At 43.9% G+C, this 16,815-nt stretch overlaps 1 protein-coding gene across 5 annotated transcripts in view; it reads right to left on the bottom strand.

The window, feature by feature from the left end:
• The window catches only part of LOC110509502 (rap guanine nucleotide exchange factor 1), a 97,960-nt gene extending 82,815 nt beyond the window's left edge, over positions 1 to 15,145 (bottom strand). For 2 of the 5 annotated variants that reach the window (XM_090227293.1, XM_090227295.1), the window contains exon 1: positions 14,824 to 15,145. In XM_090227293.1, coding sequence (XP_090083419.1) covers positions 14,824 to 14,851 — 28 coding nt within the window. In that variant the 5' untranslated portion in view covers positions 14,852 to 15,145. Of the gene's footprint in view, positions 1 to 9,499; positions 9,684 to 14,823 lie in introns of all 5 variants that reach the window. The other 3 variants (XM_021590400.3, XM_021590402.3, XM_090227294.1) reach the window with 2 other exon arrangements.
• Between the last annotated feature and the right edge of the window lie 1,670 nt (positions 15,146 to 16,815).

Raw genomic sequence — 16,815 nt, 5'->3', positions numbered from 1 at the left:
GCGGTGCAGTTGCCATACCAGGTGGTGATACAGCCCGCCAGGATGCTCTCGATTGTGCATCTGTAGAAGTTTGTGAGTGCTTTTGGTGACAAGCCGAATTTCTTCAGCCTCCTGAGGTTGAAGAGGCGCTGCTGCGCCTTCTTCACGATGCTGTCTGTGTGAGTGGACCAATTCAGTTTGTCTGTGATGTGTATGCCGAGGAACTTAAAACTTGCTACCCTCTCCACTACTGTTCCATCGATGTGGATAGGGGGGTGTTCCCTCTGCTGTTTCCTGAAGTCCACAATCATCTCCTTAGTTTTGTTGACGTTGAGTGTGAGGTTGTGTTCCTGACACCACACTCCGAGGGCCCTCACCTCCTCCCTGTAGGCCGTCTCATCGTTGTTGGTAATCAAGCCTACCACTGTTGTGTCGTCCGCAAACTTGATGATTGAGTTGGAGGCGTGCGTGGCCACGCAGTCGTGGGTGAACAGGGAGTACAGGAGAGGGCTCAGAACGCAACCTTGTGGGGCCCCAGTGTTGAGGATCAGCGGGGAGGAGATGTTGTTGCCTACCCTCACCACCTGGGGGCGGCCCGTCAGGAAGTCCAGTACCCAGTTGCACAGGGCGGGGTCGAGACCCAGGGTCTCGAGCTTGATGACGAGCTTGGAGGGTACTATGGTGTTGAATGCCGAGCTGTAGTCGATGAACAGCATTCTCACATAGGTATTCCTCTTGTCCAGATGGGTTAGGGCAGTGTGCAGTGTGGTTGAGATTGGTGTGCAGTGTGGTATCACCTCCTGGTACGGCAACTGCTCCGCCCAACAACCGTAAGGCTCTCCAGAGGGTAGTGAGGTCTGCACAACGCATCACCGGGGGCATAGTACCTGCCCTCCAGGACACCTACAGCACCCGATGTCACAGGAATGCCAAAAAGATCATCAAGGACAACACCCACCCGAGCCACTGCCTGTTCACCCCGCTATCATCCAGAAGGCGAGGTCAGTACAGGTGCATCAAAGCTGGGACCGAGAGACTGAAAAACAGCTTCTCTCGCTCTATCTCATATGTATATACTGTACTCTATATCATCTACTGTATCTTGCGTATACCGTTCGGCCATCGCACATCCATATATTTATATGTACATATTCTTATTCATTTCTTTACACTTGTGTGTATAAGGTAGTTGTTGTGAAATTGTTAGATTACTTGTTAGATATTACTGCACAGTCGGAAATAGAAGCACAAGCATTTAGCTACACTCGCATTAACATCTGCTAACCATGTGTATGTGACCAATAAAATGTGATTTGATCAAAGCACGTCTGGACAACCCCTCCCTCTCTCTCTCCAATTAATGTCACCTCTCCTGGCTCTTACTGATACCTACCCATAATCCCCAGCTTTCTATTTACTGTAACCACCCTCCTCACATTGAAAAGTAGCCAAAATTTGGTCAGGCCACCCTGGCCTTGATTTCAATATCAACATGTCGTTTTTTGGGTCTGCTCCGGACCAGCCTTGATTTCAATGTACACAGACATCTGGACCGGTCTTCATTTGGCCTAAAAATAGATGTCCATGATTGGTTAAGATTTAGTCCAGACAAAACCGAACCAATAATGGATGTCTACGTTTCACAAGTTTGGACAGTACAGTAAAGGTAGAGAATAGTACTCTACTGTAGAGCGGAATATAGTTCAGCACAGTACAACACACGAGTTGAGTACACTAATCTCCTGTACTGGGGGGTGGCAGATAGCCTAGACGTTAGAGCATTGGGCCAGTAACCGAACGGTCACTAGTTCAAATCCCTAAGCCGACAAAGTGGGGAAAAAAACAATAATCTATGTGCCCTCGAGCAAGACACACCAGGTGTGAATCCACTTCACTTACTGAGGTTAAATAACCAAAATAGATTTTTGGAAACTGCTCCACAAACAGAGGAGACAGACCAGCTAGAGATAGATGGCTAGAGAAAGGCCGCCAGCCACTGTAAAGCTCTTCAGTCAGACACTCTTGAGCACAAAGTCCCCAGAAGAGCCAATTACACTTAAGCAGTGCTGAAGTGAGCAAGCACTGATGACTATGAGTAAATGGCTTTTAGCACATTAGCGAGAAGAGAGTACCACTCGCCTCTTTCTCGCTCTGCCTCTTTCTCGCTCTGCCTCTCCCTCACGCGCCACACAATCCTCCTGTTCATTCAGCTCTCTCTCTGTGTCAGTGCTGAAAATGATCTCTCATTGCTGGCACTAGGTGAGAACGATGGCGGGAAACATTTCACACACAGGAAAGGCTCTGAGTGGGGCAGGACTTGCAAGGTTAGGTCCCTACCTCGGTCTTGCTTCCAGATGGCCTGTTGCAGGGGGAGAGGAGGGGGAACGTTTTGGGCAATATTACAATAGCATCACCTATCAATGATGATTGACAGCCATCGTCAATGGTGACGACATTGTGATGCGACAATGACAAAAAGCAGTGGAACTGGCTTTGAGGTACAGAGTTGAGTGAGGAGTTTAGCCTATTTGAACTTGATTGGCATGGAGTCTCGCAGCGCACAACAGGGCAGCAAGTGACATTCCGAGTAATTTAACTACTCGCTATAGCCTATTTCAAGAAATATGTGATACAGAATGCAAGAGAGGAATATAGGCCAGACAGAGCGGAAAATTAGACCAAAGCAGCACAAAATGTTCAGTCAGAAAATCTTGTTCTCTGTCGGATGCATGGGCCTGTTCATTTTTTTAATAGAAACAGATATTCCTTAAATATCTTGTGTTTAGCCATTTAAAAAAGACATTGCCTATATTCCCATTTCTCCACATTCGATAGGCTATATAAATATGAAAGCTACGCTTTGTCGTTTTATGCATGACTTTATTTGAATAGGCTAAAAACGTAAAGTAGTCAGAGACTAATAATGAGAGAGAGCAAACAATACCAATAGCCTATAGAAAAATAAAATGACAAGTTTAATCAAGTTTAAGCTTATTAAGAAATGATGCATACAGGCTGGGAAAATCCCTCCAAGCGAGGTTGAAAGTCCAATAACATATCATAAAAGTTATGAACAATAGCTTATTTGCTAAATATTCTAGCCTACGAAGGTGCTGTCCTAAAGTTGGGTCTTTCAAAAATAACAAGAATGAAAGCCTATAGCCTAAGCCTAGGCTATTGTCAATCACAGCTTTATGATAAATGGTTTGTTCTTTCCCCTATAATTTTATGAGGCAAAAAAAGAAATGAGCCAGTTCCTAAGACAGTAGAGTGCTTCTATTTAGCCCATGACGTCACTATGGTATAAGACCGTTTCTCATTAGACAATCACTGCTCCATCACAGCGCGCCACACACATGCTGAATCTCCACCAGAAAGGAATATTAGAAAAGACTTGCATGCACTTCACCTCTGCCCAGGCTTTCAACAACTGTATATTTCACCATGATTTGTCCAATTTCATTCTATTGGAGGGGGGGGAGGGGCAATAGCATTAAATCGAATGCAACTGGGCGAATCATGAGGAAAGATACGGTTTGGATAGCAGGGCTGGGAATTGCCATGGACCTCACGATACTATTATTCTTTTATTTTACCTATATTTAACTAGGCAAGTCAGTTAAGAACAAATTCTTATTTTCAATGACGGCCTAGGAACAGTGGGTTAACTGCCTTGTTCAGGGGCAGAACGACAGATTTGTACCTTGTCAGCTCGGGGGTTCCGGTTACTAGTCCAACGCTCTAATCACTAGGCTACCCTGCCGCCACGATGCTTTGGTGCCAATACGCAGAAGTATTGCGATATTGTCAAAATAATATCCAGATATGTAACTATTAGTGGTGCAACAGATCACAAAACTCATGGTTCGGATCACAGTTTTGAGTCAGATGTCTAAGGGATTGGTGAGAGGGCAAACCCTGCCATGGGGTTGGGAAGAGAGGGAATGAGGTATCACACCCCCCTCTCTGCTTCCTATTTCAACTGGGTTCAGAAATGGGAAAATGGTCATGTGATATACTCAGCTGCCATGGAGTGAAGGAATATCCCCCTTCTTTCAAATACCCCCCATTCTGTCTTTTGACACAGCTCTGCCCCGCCCGTTTCCCAGCGCGCGCTCTCTCTCTCACATTTACACACCTAAAAAGGGAGCCCTGGAGTTCCACATTCCCCACATGCCTCGTCCCATCCCCTAGTCAGCCTGGGCTGCTGCCATTTATGCTGCCCTGCTCTGCTGAGGCTACAGAAACATAATATTACGCAATACAGCAGAGGTTGAGTCCACATTACATACACAAACTGCTGCAGGACAGACAGTGTGTGTTTCTGTGATGGACCCATATTAAGTATATTATTGATTACCCAATATCCAGAGTGTGCATTTGTGTTGGAGATGGTCAAGAGTTGGTTCTGTCACGGCACGAAGCAAATAAGTGGACATGACATATCAGCATGACATTTTTAGGCAGGGACCCGCCTCCACTGCCGCGTGGCTCAGCTGTGGTTGCAGTGGCTAACTACTATAGCTAGCTGGCCTTTAGATCTCCCACCAGTCTGCTGCTTTTCGGACACAGAGTCTATTACTCACACACACTGCTCAGCTAAAGTGACGGAACAGGCCACGGTGGACTCACACACACACACTAGAGGACAACAGATTAATCGGAATGGCCGATTAATCGGAATGGCCGATTAATTAGGGCTGATTTTAAGTTTTAATAACAATCGGAAATCTGTATTTTTGGATGCCAATTATTAAAAAATTGCTGTTACATTGCACAACCTTCAATGTTATGTCATAATTACCTAAAAATCTGGCAAATTATTTCGCAATGAGCCAGGCGGCCCAAACTGTTGCATATGCCCTGACTCTGCGTGCAATGAACGCAAGAGAAGTGACACAATTTCACCTGGTTAATATTGCCTTCTAACCTGGATTTATTTTAGTTATATATGCAGGTTTAAAAATATATACACTTCTGTGTATTGATTTTAAGAAAAGCATTGATGTTTATGGTTAGGTACACGTTGGGGCAAGACAGTCCTTTTTCGCGAATGCGCACCGCATGAATTATATGCAACGCAGGACATACTAGATAAACTAGTAATATCATCATCCATGTGTAACTAGCGATAATGATTGATCGATTGTTTTTTATAAGATAAGTTTAATGCTAGCTAGCAACTTACCTTGGCTTCTTACTGCATTCGCGTAACAGGCAGGCTCCTCATGAGGCAGGTGGTTAGAGCGTTGTACTAGTTAAACGTAAGGTTGAATTGAATCCCTGAGCTGACAAGGTGAAAATCCCACCGTTCCTGGGCCGTCATTTAAAAATAAGAATGTGTTCTTAACTGACTTGCCTAGTTAGACTTAAGGATGCCATCTGTTAGATAAAATACGGAACGGTTCCGTATTTCACTGAAAGAATAAACGTTTTGTTTTCGAAATGATAGTTTCCGTATTCGACCATATTAATGACCTATGGCTCATATTTCTGTGTGTTATGTTATAATTAAGTCTATGATTTGATAGAGCAGTCTGAGCGATAGTAGGCACCAGCAGGCTCGTAAGCATTCATTCAAACAGCACTTTCGTGCGTTTTGCCAGCAGCTCTTCGCTGTACTTCAAGCATTGCGCTGTTTATGACTTCAAGCATATCAACTCCCGAGATTAGGCTGGTGTAACCGATGTGAAATGGCTAGCTAGTTAGCGTTTCAAACGTCACTCGCTCTGAGACTTGGAGTAGTTGTTCCCCTTGCTCTGCATGGGTAACGCTGCTTCGAGGGTGGCTGTTGTCGATGTGTTCCTGGTTCGAGCCCAGGTAGCGGCGAGGAGAGGGATGGAAGCTATACTGTTACACTGGCAATACTAAAGTGCCTATAAGAACTTCCAATTGTCAAAGGTTAATGAAATACAAATGGTATAGAGAGAAATAGTCCTATAATAACTACAAACTAAAATTCCTTCTTGGAATATTGAAGTCTCATGTTAAAAGGAACCACCAGCTTTCATATGTTCTCATGTTCTGAGCAAGGAACTTAAACGTTAGCTTTCTTCTCCAACACTTTGTTTTTGCACTATTTAAACCAAATTGAACATGTTTCATCATTTATTTGAGGCTAAAATGATTTTATTGATGTATTATATTAAGTTAAAATAAGTGTTCATTCAGTATTGTTTTAAATTGTCATTATAAAAAATATATTTTTTAATTTTTATAAAATCGGCCGATTAATCGGTATCTGCTTTTTTTGGTCCTCTAATAATCGGAATCGAAAAATCATAAAATCGGTCAACCTCTAACACACACACACAAAAACAAGGCATTAACCCCATTCTGCGCTGTGTAATTACACAATGATGGACTCAACCACCTCAATTATGGAGCCTCTCTCTCTATGCGAAGCTAGCAGCACACCAGGGTATCTCGGTTCACACACTGCTAACTGGCTGAGCCAAAGAGGCAGTTATTACGAAGTTACAAATTAACAGGGCTAATGAGGCTAATGCTAAATATCGCAAGTAAATGTTGCCGCTACTTTTCACATGGCACAGACAATCAAAGCCACTAACTAGTTTGAAACAAAACTGACCTAGAATGAGTGGAATCAATGTTTTTTCAATTATTTTCTATAATTGAGAATAGCCTGACCAAAGTTAAAGCCTTAACATGCAAACCTCACCGGCCATATTGCACGAACATCTACGTAGTCAAGAGCTAAAATAGAACTTGGTTCTATTTGAGACGCTCCATGCGCTGCAAGTCCCCTCCTTATTGGATATCAGGATGATACAAACCCACGTGGATGCTTGAAGGACAAACGAGGAGAGATTAACTAAAGATAAGAAATTAGATATACAGCACATTTTCAAATCAAACTTTATTTGCCACATGCACCAAATGCAACAAGTGTAGACTTTACTGTGAAATGCTTACTTACAAACAAGCCCTTAACCAACAGTGCAGTTCAAGAAGAAGAAAATATTTACCAAGTAGGCTAAAATAAAAAGTAATAATAGAAAGTAACACAATAAGAATAACGAGGCTATATACTGGGGGCACCGGTACCGAGTCAGTGTGCAGGGGTACAGGCTAGTTGAGATCATTTCTACATGTAGGTGGGGGCGAAGTGACTATGCATAAGTAACAAACAAACAGCGAGTACTAGCAGTGTACAAGAGAGGGGGTGGTCAATGTAAATTGTCTGGTGGCGATTTTTATGAATTGTTCAGAAGTCTAATGGCTTGGGGGTAGAAGTTGTTGAGGAGCCTTTTGGTCCTAGACTTGGCGCTCCAGTACAGCTTGCCGGGTGGTAGCAAAGAAACAGTCTATAACTTGGGTGACTGGAGTCTCTAACAACTGTATGGGCTTTCCTCTGACACCGCCTATTATATAGGTCCTGGATGGCAGGAAGCTTGGCCACAGTGATATACTAGGCCATTTGCACTACCCTCTGTAGTGTCGAGCAGTTGCCATACCAGGCGGTGATGCAACCGGTCAGGATGCTCTTGATGGTGAAGCTGTAGAACTCTGATGATCTGAGGACCCATGTCAAATCTTTTCAGTCTCCTGAGTCTCGTGCCCTCTTCACAACTGTCTTGGTGTGTTTGGACCATGATAGTTCGTTGGTGATGTGGACACCAAGGAACTTGAAACTCTCAACCCACTCCACTACCTGGCGATGTTAATGGGGGCCTGTTTGGCCGCCTTTTCCTGTGGTCCATGATCAGCTCCTTTGTCTTGCTCAAATTAAGGGAGAGGTTGTTGTCCTGGCACCACACTGGCAATTCTCTGACCACCTCCCAATAGGCCGTCTCATCGTTGTCGGTGATCAGGCCTACCACTGTTGTGTCGTCAAACTTAATGATGGTGTTGGAGACGTCGTTTGGCAGTCGTGGGTGAACAAGGAATACAGGAGGGGACAAAGTACACACCCCTGTGGTGCCCCAGTGTTAAGGATCAGCGTGGCAGACGTGTTGTTGCCTACTTTTACCACCTGGGGGCGGTCTGTCAGGAAGTCCAGGATCCAGTTGCAGAGGGACGTGTTTAGTCCCAGAGTCCTTAGCTCAGTGATGAGCTGTGGGCACTGTGGTGTTGAACACTGAGCTGTAGTCAAGGAACAGCATTCTCACATAGATGTTCCCTTTGTCCAGGTGGGAAATTGCCTCATCTGTGGATCTGTTGGGGCGGTATGCAAATTGGAGTGAGTCTAGGGTGTCCAGGAGGATGCTGTTGATGTGAGCCATGACCAGCCTTTCAAAGCACTTCATGGCTACCGACGTAAGTGTCACGGGGCGGTAATCATTTAGGCAGGTTACCTTCGCTTCCTTGGGCACAGGGACTATGGTGGTCTGCTTGAAACATGTAGGTATTACAGACCCGGACAGGGAGAGATTGAATATGTCAGTGAAGCTTTGAGCTTTGAGGACACGTCCTGGTAATCCGTCTGGCCCAGCGTCTTTGTGAATGCTAACCTGTTTAAAGGTCTTGTTCACATCAACTACAGAGAGCGTTATCACAGTCATCCAGAACAGCTGGCGCTCTCGTGCATGCTTCAGTGTTGCTTGCCTCGAAGCAAGCATAAAAAGCATTTAGCTCGTCTGGTAGGCTCGTATCTGGGTTTCCCTTTGTAGTCTAATGGTTTTCAAGCCCTGCCACATCCGACGAGCGTCAGTGCTGGTGTAGTAGGATTCAATCTTAATCCTGTATTGACGCTTTGCTTGTTTGATGGTTTGTCTGAGGGCATAGCGGGATTTCTTATAAGTGTCCGGATTAGTCTCCCACTCCTTGAAAGCGGCCAGCTCTAGCCTTTCACTCGATGTGGATGTTGCCTGTAATCCATGGCTTCTGTTTGGGATATGTACGTACAGTCACTGTGAGGACGTCATCACTTATTGATGAAGCCGATGACTGAGGTGGCGTATTCCTCAATGCCATTGGATGAACCCTGGAACATATTCCAGTCTTTGCTAGCAAAACAGTCCAGTAGAGTAGCATCCGTGTCATCTGATCACTTCCGTATTGAGCGAGTCACTGGTACTTCCTGCTTCAGTTTTTGCTTTCAAGTGGGAATCTGGAGGATAGAATTATGGTCAGATTTGCCAAATGGAGGCGGGGGAGAGCTTTGTATGAATCTCCGTGTGTGGAGTAAGTGTGGTCCAGGATTTTTTTTTTCTGGTTGCACATGTGACAGGCTGTTAATTTGGTAAAACTGATTTAAGTTTGACTGCATTAAAGTCCCCGGCCACTAGGAGCGCCGCTTCTGGGTGAGCATTTTCTTCTTTGCCTATGGCCTTATAGAGTTGGTTGAGAGCAGTCTTAGTGCCAGCTTCACTTTGTGGTGGTAAATAGACGGCTATGAATAATACAGATGAGAACTCTCTTGGTAGATAGTGTGGTCGACAGCTTATCATAAGGTACTCTACCTCAGGCGAGCAACACCTCGAGAGTTTAATATTAGACATCGCGCACCAGCTGTTAATGACAAAAGACACACACACACACACACCCCTTGTCTTACCAGAGGTAGCGTCTCTGTAGGATAATCTTAATAGTAGGTCTTCAATTTTATTTTCCAATGATTGCACGTAAGCAAGGAGAACGGAAGGCATTGGGAGTTTGCGCCTCCGGATTCTCAGAAGGATCCCCGATCTGCAACCCCTTTCCCGGCGTCTTTTCTTCACACATAAGTGATGGATCTGGGCCTGTTCCAATGAAAGCAGGATATCCTTCTCATCAAACTCGTTCAAGGAAAAAAAAATCCAGTCCGCGGTGAGTACTCTCTTTTCTGATGTCCAGAAGTTATTTTGGGTGATAAGATACGGTAGCATCAACATTATGTACACAATAAGTTAAAAAATAAGTTACACAAAAGGCAAAAAAACCAGAACAAAATGTAACAATTGTTTGGGAGAAAACGTCAGCCATGTTCTTCAGCGCCATCTTTTCAGTTGGTCAATTATAATAACAATGTGCAAATACATTTCCTCATTGAGGCTAATAATACTGTTTTCAATCTATCTGAAGCTGGTGGATGAAACGAGATAGATCAGATGGATGAAACAGTGAGACGACTCAGGGTTGAGAGCCCAGGCCCATGCAGTCTACTCTGCACAGGCCAGGCTGTGGAGAGCTGTTGCTAGTGTACTCCTCTGGCTGGCTGGGTCCACCCTAAACTGCAGTACAGCAAATGAGCACCTTTACAAATGCCACAATACACAAAAAGCCCAGGGAGGAATGTCCCCGGTGCTGCATTCCGGCCAGCACTTCTATTTTTCTTTACATAACAGCTCTAAAAACAGGATGGCTTTGAATGGCTTGACTTTGAGAAGAAAATAAGGTTTTTCCATCTATCCCAAAAGAAGAACATATTCAAGTGTGGAGGCATTTAGCGCAATAAAAAAATAGGCCTACTGGGGTGCAAGAGTGAAACAAACTAACAAATACTTCCATTGGTCTTCATCTAATCAACAGATCAAGTAAAATAAAACTGTTCAACTAACGACCACTGTAAATAGAAATGCTTCAATATGAAACATGATCAGTGTTTGGGGATCACTATACATCCCCATAGTTGTGCAATTACTGTTGATGTGACCAGGTGTGTGTTGGTTTAAACCACCTGATTGTTCCTCATCTAGTTCTCCGTGTAAAGAATCTGCATCTTCAGAAGAGCCTTGGCTCCTCCAGCTTGTGTTTCCTATCTAGGAGTCCTGCAGTCCTCCATTCAGACACTTGGTCCAGGTTGTCCAATTTGACTCAACCTTTAGTTACTGTCCAACAACTGTTTACAGGGGAATGTAAGCTAGGCTACCTAGATGATCACCAACAAATTCACAGAGAAGAAGTCATTTCACAACTGTTGTTGACAGTCAAGCTGCTGCTGTAAGTGTGATGAACGCCACACTTCACGTAGACAGAAGATTGGCCAATTCAGAGTCTACGTGTGTCCATGTTAGTCACTCACTAAACTGCCGTCCTTAGACCACAAAACATGGGTAGAAAGATCATAGGAATAGAATATCCTTAACGATGAGCTGGCTCAAAACTTTCCCTGAATCACGAGAGGTTGAAGAAGAATCCTGTATAAGTATTGAGAAATGGGCTTCAGGAGTAACATACTCCAGTCTCCTTTAGCAGAGGTTCTTAGTAAACAAGTCCAGGCCAGTCATCAAGGGAAGCAAGTCCATGGCTGTCTGTATCAGTGACATCCAGAGAAGGATTCATTGAATATTGATTGGCATTTAGATCTAAGGGGTGGGAGGTCAGACCCATGATGTAAATACAGGGATCAAATCACTTGGTCCTACTGCATCAAATGACCGAACACCACAGATAACCAGGAATTAATTGGAACCGGGGTGGATGCTGCACAACCCCTGAGAGAATCGCTTCAGTGCTAAATGGATCTGTACAAGAGGGGTTTCATAAAAGAGTACAGGGTTGCAACTCCTAGCACAATTTTTACTGGCCTCCCCAACTGATGCCAACAGTGTCCTCAGTAGCTACTGTAAAGCACTCTGACCATGAAAATCTTCTGTTGGAAGAAGATTGCGTTCCTCCAATGTAGTATTCAGCTCTGCATTGCTCTCCTCCATCTATTTGTTTATCCCATCCTTGCTTGGTTCCTCCAGATAGGACAGTACTCCGTCAGTAACTCCATTCCAACCAAGCCTCCAGTCGGTTTCCGCCCTCTCTGGCTCCCCCTCACACTTGTGTGCTCCCAAACACAATTAAAGCACATCTAAGGTCTACAGAGTAAGTGAAAGTCTCTCATTCCAAGGGACCGCTAAAATACTTAAAATTGCAGCACCACGGCTTATAGCTGAGCACTCTTTCAGTCACCAAAACCTACATGAACCCTGTGAGACACCCTGTTGTCATAATAAAAGCTACTTGGTATTGTTTGTTTGTAGCACACTGGAGAAGGGAGACTCTCTAGTCTATACAGTGCAGCAGAGGCAAAATATATTTTTTTTATGCCGCCAGTGTCGCTGTGCTGCCTGCTCATCCAGAAGACTTGTGGTCTGGTCTGTAAGGTGTGTGCACGCATGCACACACAGCTAGGGGTAGGGCAGGCAGAGAGGCTAAAATAAGGAAATGGATGGATCAGTTACGCTGTGACCGGCTGCTCCATTGGCTCTGTCTGGTCAGACAGAAGTCACTGAGCTAATTATAAAGCCTGTGTTTCTACACGGACAATATTACTAACAGTGACATGACATACCACCACTGCCCGCTTACATCAGCTCTCTCTATTAGAGGTCGACCGATTAATCGGAATGGCCGATTAATTAAAATATTATGTAATCCATTTTAGAATAAGGCTGTAACGTAACAAAATGTGGAAAACGTCAAGGGGTCTGAATACTTTCCAAATGCACTGTACATACACAATCCCCCTTTAGTTCAAGTATTGCCCGGTGTCAAGGAATTGGACAAATTCTCTCTTCCTGACCATAAGACCAAGCTCTCTGAAGATTCCTCTTACAGCCCAGACACCCTTTTATCTTTCCTTCATTCCCTCTATTCTCTCTGGGGAACAAAACATGTGCTTTTCTCCAGCTCTCCTACAGTAGCTACACATCCAGTCCTTGTGCCACTGGTGTGCCTCAGCTTAGTTTGTTTCCATGGCGCCCAGGCCGGGCCTAGTCCCTCTTTCCAGCTTACTTGCATCCAACATAGTGTGTCTGTTTGCCCTGCCCTGGGGGGACAGATCTGGAATTGATGGACACATATAGAACAGAGCGGCGAAGACAGCAGACTGAACAGGTGACCTGGTAAACATGCGCAGGCGGACAAACCCCAAGGGACCAGCCAGGCAGCCACACATGGAATTCAGTCGTTCTCATAGCGCAGAAAACATTTACTATATTCGGAAAGTATTCAGACTCCTTGACTTTTTCCACATTTTTCCAACCTTATTCTAAAAAGTGTATTAAATCGTTTTTTTCTCAATCTAAACACAATACCCCACAATGACAAAGTGAAAACAGGTGTTTAGAAACTTTTGCAAATGTATTATAAATAAAAACTGAAATACCTTATTTACATAAGTATTCAGACCCTTTACTATGACACTGAAAACTGAGCTTAGGTGCATTCTGTTTCCATTGATCATCCTTGATGTTTCTAAAACTTGGGAGTCCACCAGTGATAAATGTAATTGATTGGACATGATTTGGAAAGGCACACACCTGTCTATATAAGGTTGACAGTGCATGTCAGCACAAAACCAACCATGAGGTCAAATGAATTGTCTGTAGAGCTCAGAGACAGGATTGGGTGAATCTTTATATGTGGACAAAGTGCAGCCTTTAATGTCATATCACTCTGTCATACCTAGGGCAGCTCGGGCAATCAACCTGGTCTCAGAGCATTTAGTATTATTCTGTACGTAAATCTGTGATGCTCCATTTAGTATGATGTTTTTTCATCGAACGGTATGTTATTTTTTGGATGTCCATCACCCATTTCGAATGATATGTTACAAATTACAATTTGTATTATGTTACGAATTTGCTAAATGTAAATGTCTCGAATTCTAGCTAGGTGGCCACTGTTAGCTAGCTTCCTGACATTAGCGAGGCTAGGGGTTAAGTTTAGGAGTTTTGGAGTTTAAGGTTAGCTAACATGCTAAGTAGTTGCTAAAAAGTAGTATGAAGTTAGGGGCTAAAAAGCTAAAGCTGTTCATAATGAGATTCGAACTGCTACCTTTGGGTTGCTAGATGTTTGTGTTATACACCCACCCAGCCTCAAGTAACCATACCAAACATAACATAGTAAATTCTGTCTTGGATTTACGTACAGAATAATACGAAATGATCTTAGACCAGGTTGCAACAATCCAATGGCTCTGCTACTGCCATAAGAACTAATAGACATACAGTCGGGAAATGTACGTCTGTTTGGTGGGCCGTCTCTCTGTGGACAACGCACTCCCACCACTGCCCAATGTGTAGTGTGTGCAACCGTGAGCTGCAGGCATCACCGCGGGGGTCAAGAGACGAAACAGAGAGACAGCTGGAGGGGTGGGCTACTAGCGGAGATAGTTCCCTTCACCAGGCGATGAAGTCAGGACTCCCATTGTACTGAACGCCATATTCCTAGATAAGGATGCCTTCACTTTGTATTACACATAGTTCACTTTTGCATCACAGCGTGGACACTGTAAATATTGTATCAGACACTGCTGCAACACATGTCATTGCAAAGCAGATATGCCACGTGCACAATGGAAAGTCAATTTGACAACACAGGGAGGGCGGGTGTGATACATTAGTCCGGTGTGATTGCAACCCCAGTTAAAGCTGGAGGTCAAATTGAGTTACTTAGCCTGCAAATAAGTTGTCTAGCACAGAAGATATGCTTGTTGCTGTGTGGCGTTGCCCCACTGGTTTAAAACTTAGCCAGCACAGCTGATTAAGCTAACATTAACTAGAAAACATCTGCAAAGGAGAAAGGTATCTAGATGAAGTTGAGCGACCTAATACTTAGTTATTTCTTCGAGTACTAGCACCATTTGAACGTTAGTAACGGTACTATCTTACAAGCTAAGGAAAAGTGCTAACGTTAGTTAGCTAGAATGTTGTTGGTCAACATACGCCAACTGGCGAACATTTCTACACCGTTACCCCGACACAGCCATGGTGTGGAAAACCCGTTTACTCTACTGGGTAAGAGAGAAACACGGCTGGCAAAAAAAACGTGTCCTATGGAAAATATGTGAAGAGTCCCGGACGCAACGAGACCCCCAAGCCGGGCCTACCCGTCCCCAATGTGTGTGATATCCCAGTCCCCAGGATAGAGCAGTGGTATGAGGCGCCAGTCGGCTGGACTGCTTACCTTGCTTGCTCTCTATTTTCCCCGACATTTCGTCGCCAGCAGTGATTTCACTCGCAATAAAAACAACAAGAAACTGTCGCGCCGTGTCTCCCTCAATTATCTCCGCATTGTTGTTTCACACGTGTCCGTGAGATGAATTCGCTGGAGGTACGAGACCAGATTTGTGGCACACACATGTACATGAAACGATGTATTAAACTGTTTCTTCTCGGTCTCCAAGCAATTTTCACTGAGTGGAGGAGCTGAGACCAACACAGCACTACTGTGAACCGTGTGTCCTCGACATGGACAGCAGCGCCTCCTTGCGCCTGGAGTTAGCTACGTAATTTGGTCAGCAAGCGGGTGGGTTTCAATTTCAGTGGAAAGTGCCCCCTGTGGCTACGATCTGTGAAGACTTTTGGGCTGCTCAGAGGTAGAGGGAGCAATACAATTAAACCATTTATATAACAATACTCTGACCAAACACTATAGGCCTATATAATTGTTGACAGATATATACTGGATATATACTGGATATTTTACAAACTAAGTATTGTATAAGTATTTTATATTATAAGCCGTATAAAGTATAATTCTGTACTAGGTCTCTGTCTGTCAACCCCGGTGGGCCTAACAAACCAGGCTAGCCTACATTATCTTGCTTTAGTGCCAAAATAAATTAACTCACAAAGCAGCATGTCTAGCATGAAAAAGTCAGTGTGTGAGAATGCCCTTATCTTCTTGTTCTGAATAATTGATCTGACTGGCAGAGTGGATCTGCATTCCCTTCTGTCAGTGTTTAGTGATCTGGATCATCCTTTATCCACCCACAGCTATCCAGAGAGGCCAATAATTAGGAATTATAATACCAATACTAGTCATTTAAGAGAAGCATGGGGTGGAATCTTGGACCTCAAGTGAAGAGGTTGACATTGACCTGACTCACACTTTTCTCAAAAATCTAAGCATACCTTTGTTGTATAGTACCTTGTCCTTCAATGTGTGGAGTCAATCTTAATTGCAGCAGAAATATTTATAGTGTGAGTGAGTGTGTAACATGTCACAGGAAGCAGGTCTGCCCTCTGACTTTAGGGAATGTATGTCTCGAGGCTATGGTGAGTGTTGGTGCATGTATGTGTGTGGGTGTGTACACTGTGTGTGTGGAATGCATTTGCTGAGGCTATGGTGAAATCACAGAGAGGAAACACAGAACAATGAGTTCCTGAGCAGAGACAGGCCTGTCAGGACAGGCTAGAGCTCTGCTCACTGACAGAATAACTGGCCTCTAGTTGTAGTTCCTTCTCTATGGGTGCCTCAACATACAGCAAAGCCAATGCCTCTGTCAGTTTCTTCACTGTAGCTGTAAGCTCCGCTGTTTACTCCATATCACTGATTAGGCAATGCAATTTCATAAAAATGTTTCATTGGCTGCACGCTAGTTTTGTTTGATAGTGTCAACCACAATATCCCAAAGCCTAGGACCAAGAGGCATTGAGAGGTAGCCTTTAGTTACTATGCTCCCAGCCTCTGGAATAGCCTGACAGAGAACCTGACGGGGGTCGAAACAGTGGACATATTTAAAAGAGATCTTAAAACACACCTTTTTAGCTCTGCTTTTCCTTGGGGTGGTTTATAGTCTTTCAGTTTTTATTGTTATTCTTTAGTTTTTTTATCCTCTGATGTTTGTTGTCTAGTAGATATTTCTGTTTTAATTTATATTGTTTTTAATGTTTTTTTTCCAGCGCATTGCATCTATGTCTGAATTGTGCTATATAAATAAAGCTTGATTTGAATGTGATGTAGAGAACTTAGTGTACTTTGTACAGTGGTGAGTAAAATGACCAACTTTGCCCAGGGAAAGTTTAGTTGGAAAGTGAGAAAAAAGGAAGAGAAAGTGGAATGTTGATAATGTTGATGCAGCTATCTATTTCTATGAGGGTAGTCAACTCAAGGGTTGGTCACTTTATTGATATGTTACATAGAGCATCCCAATCTTAGTCCTGGGGACCCAAA

The sequence above is a fragment of the Oncorhynchus mykiss genome, chromosome 29 (assembly GCF_057628025.1).
Source record: "Oncorhynchus mykiss isolate SJ-2025 chromosome 29, ASM5762802v1, whole genome shotgun sequence".
Classification (NCBI taxonomy): Eukaryota; Metazoa; Chordata; class Actinopteri; order Salmoniformes; family Salmonidae; genus Oncorhynchus; species Oncorhynchus mykiss.
This window is presented reverse-complemented; position numbering and strand designations above follow the sequence as displayed.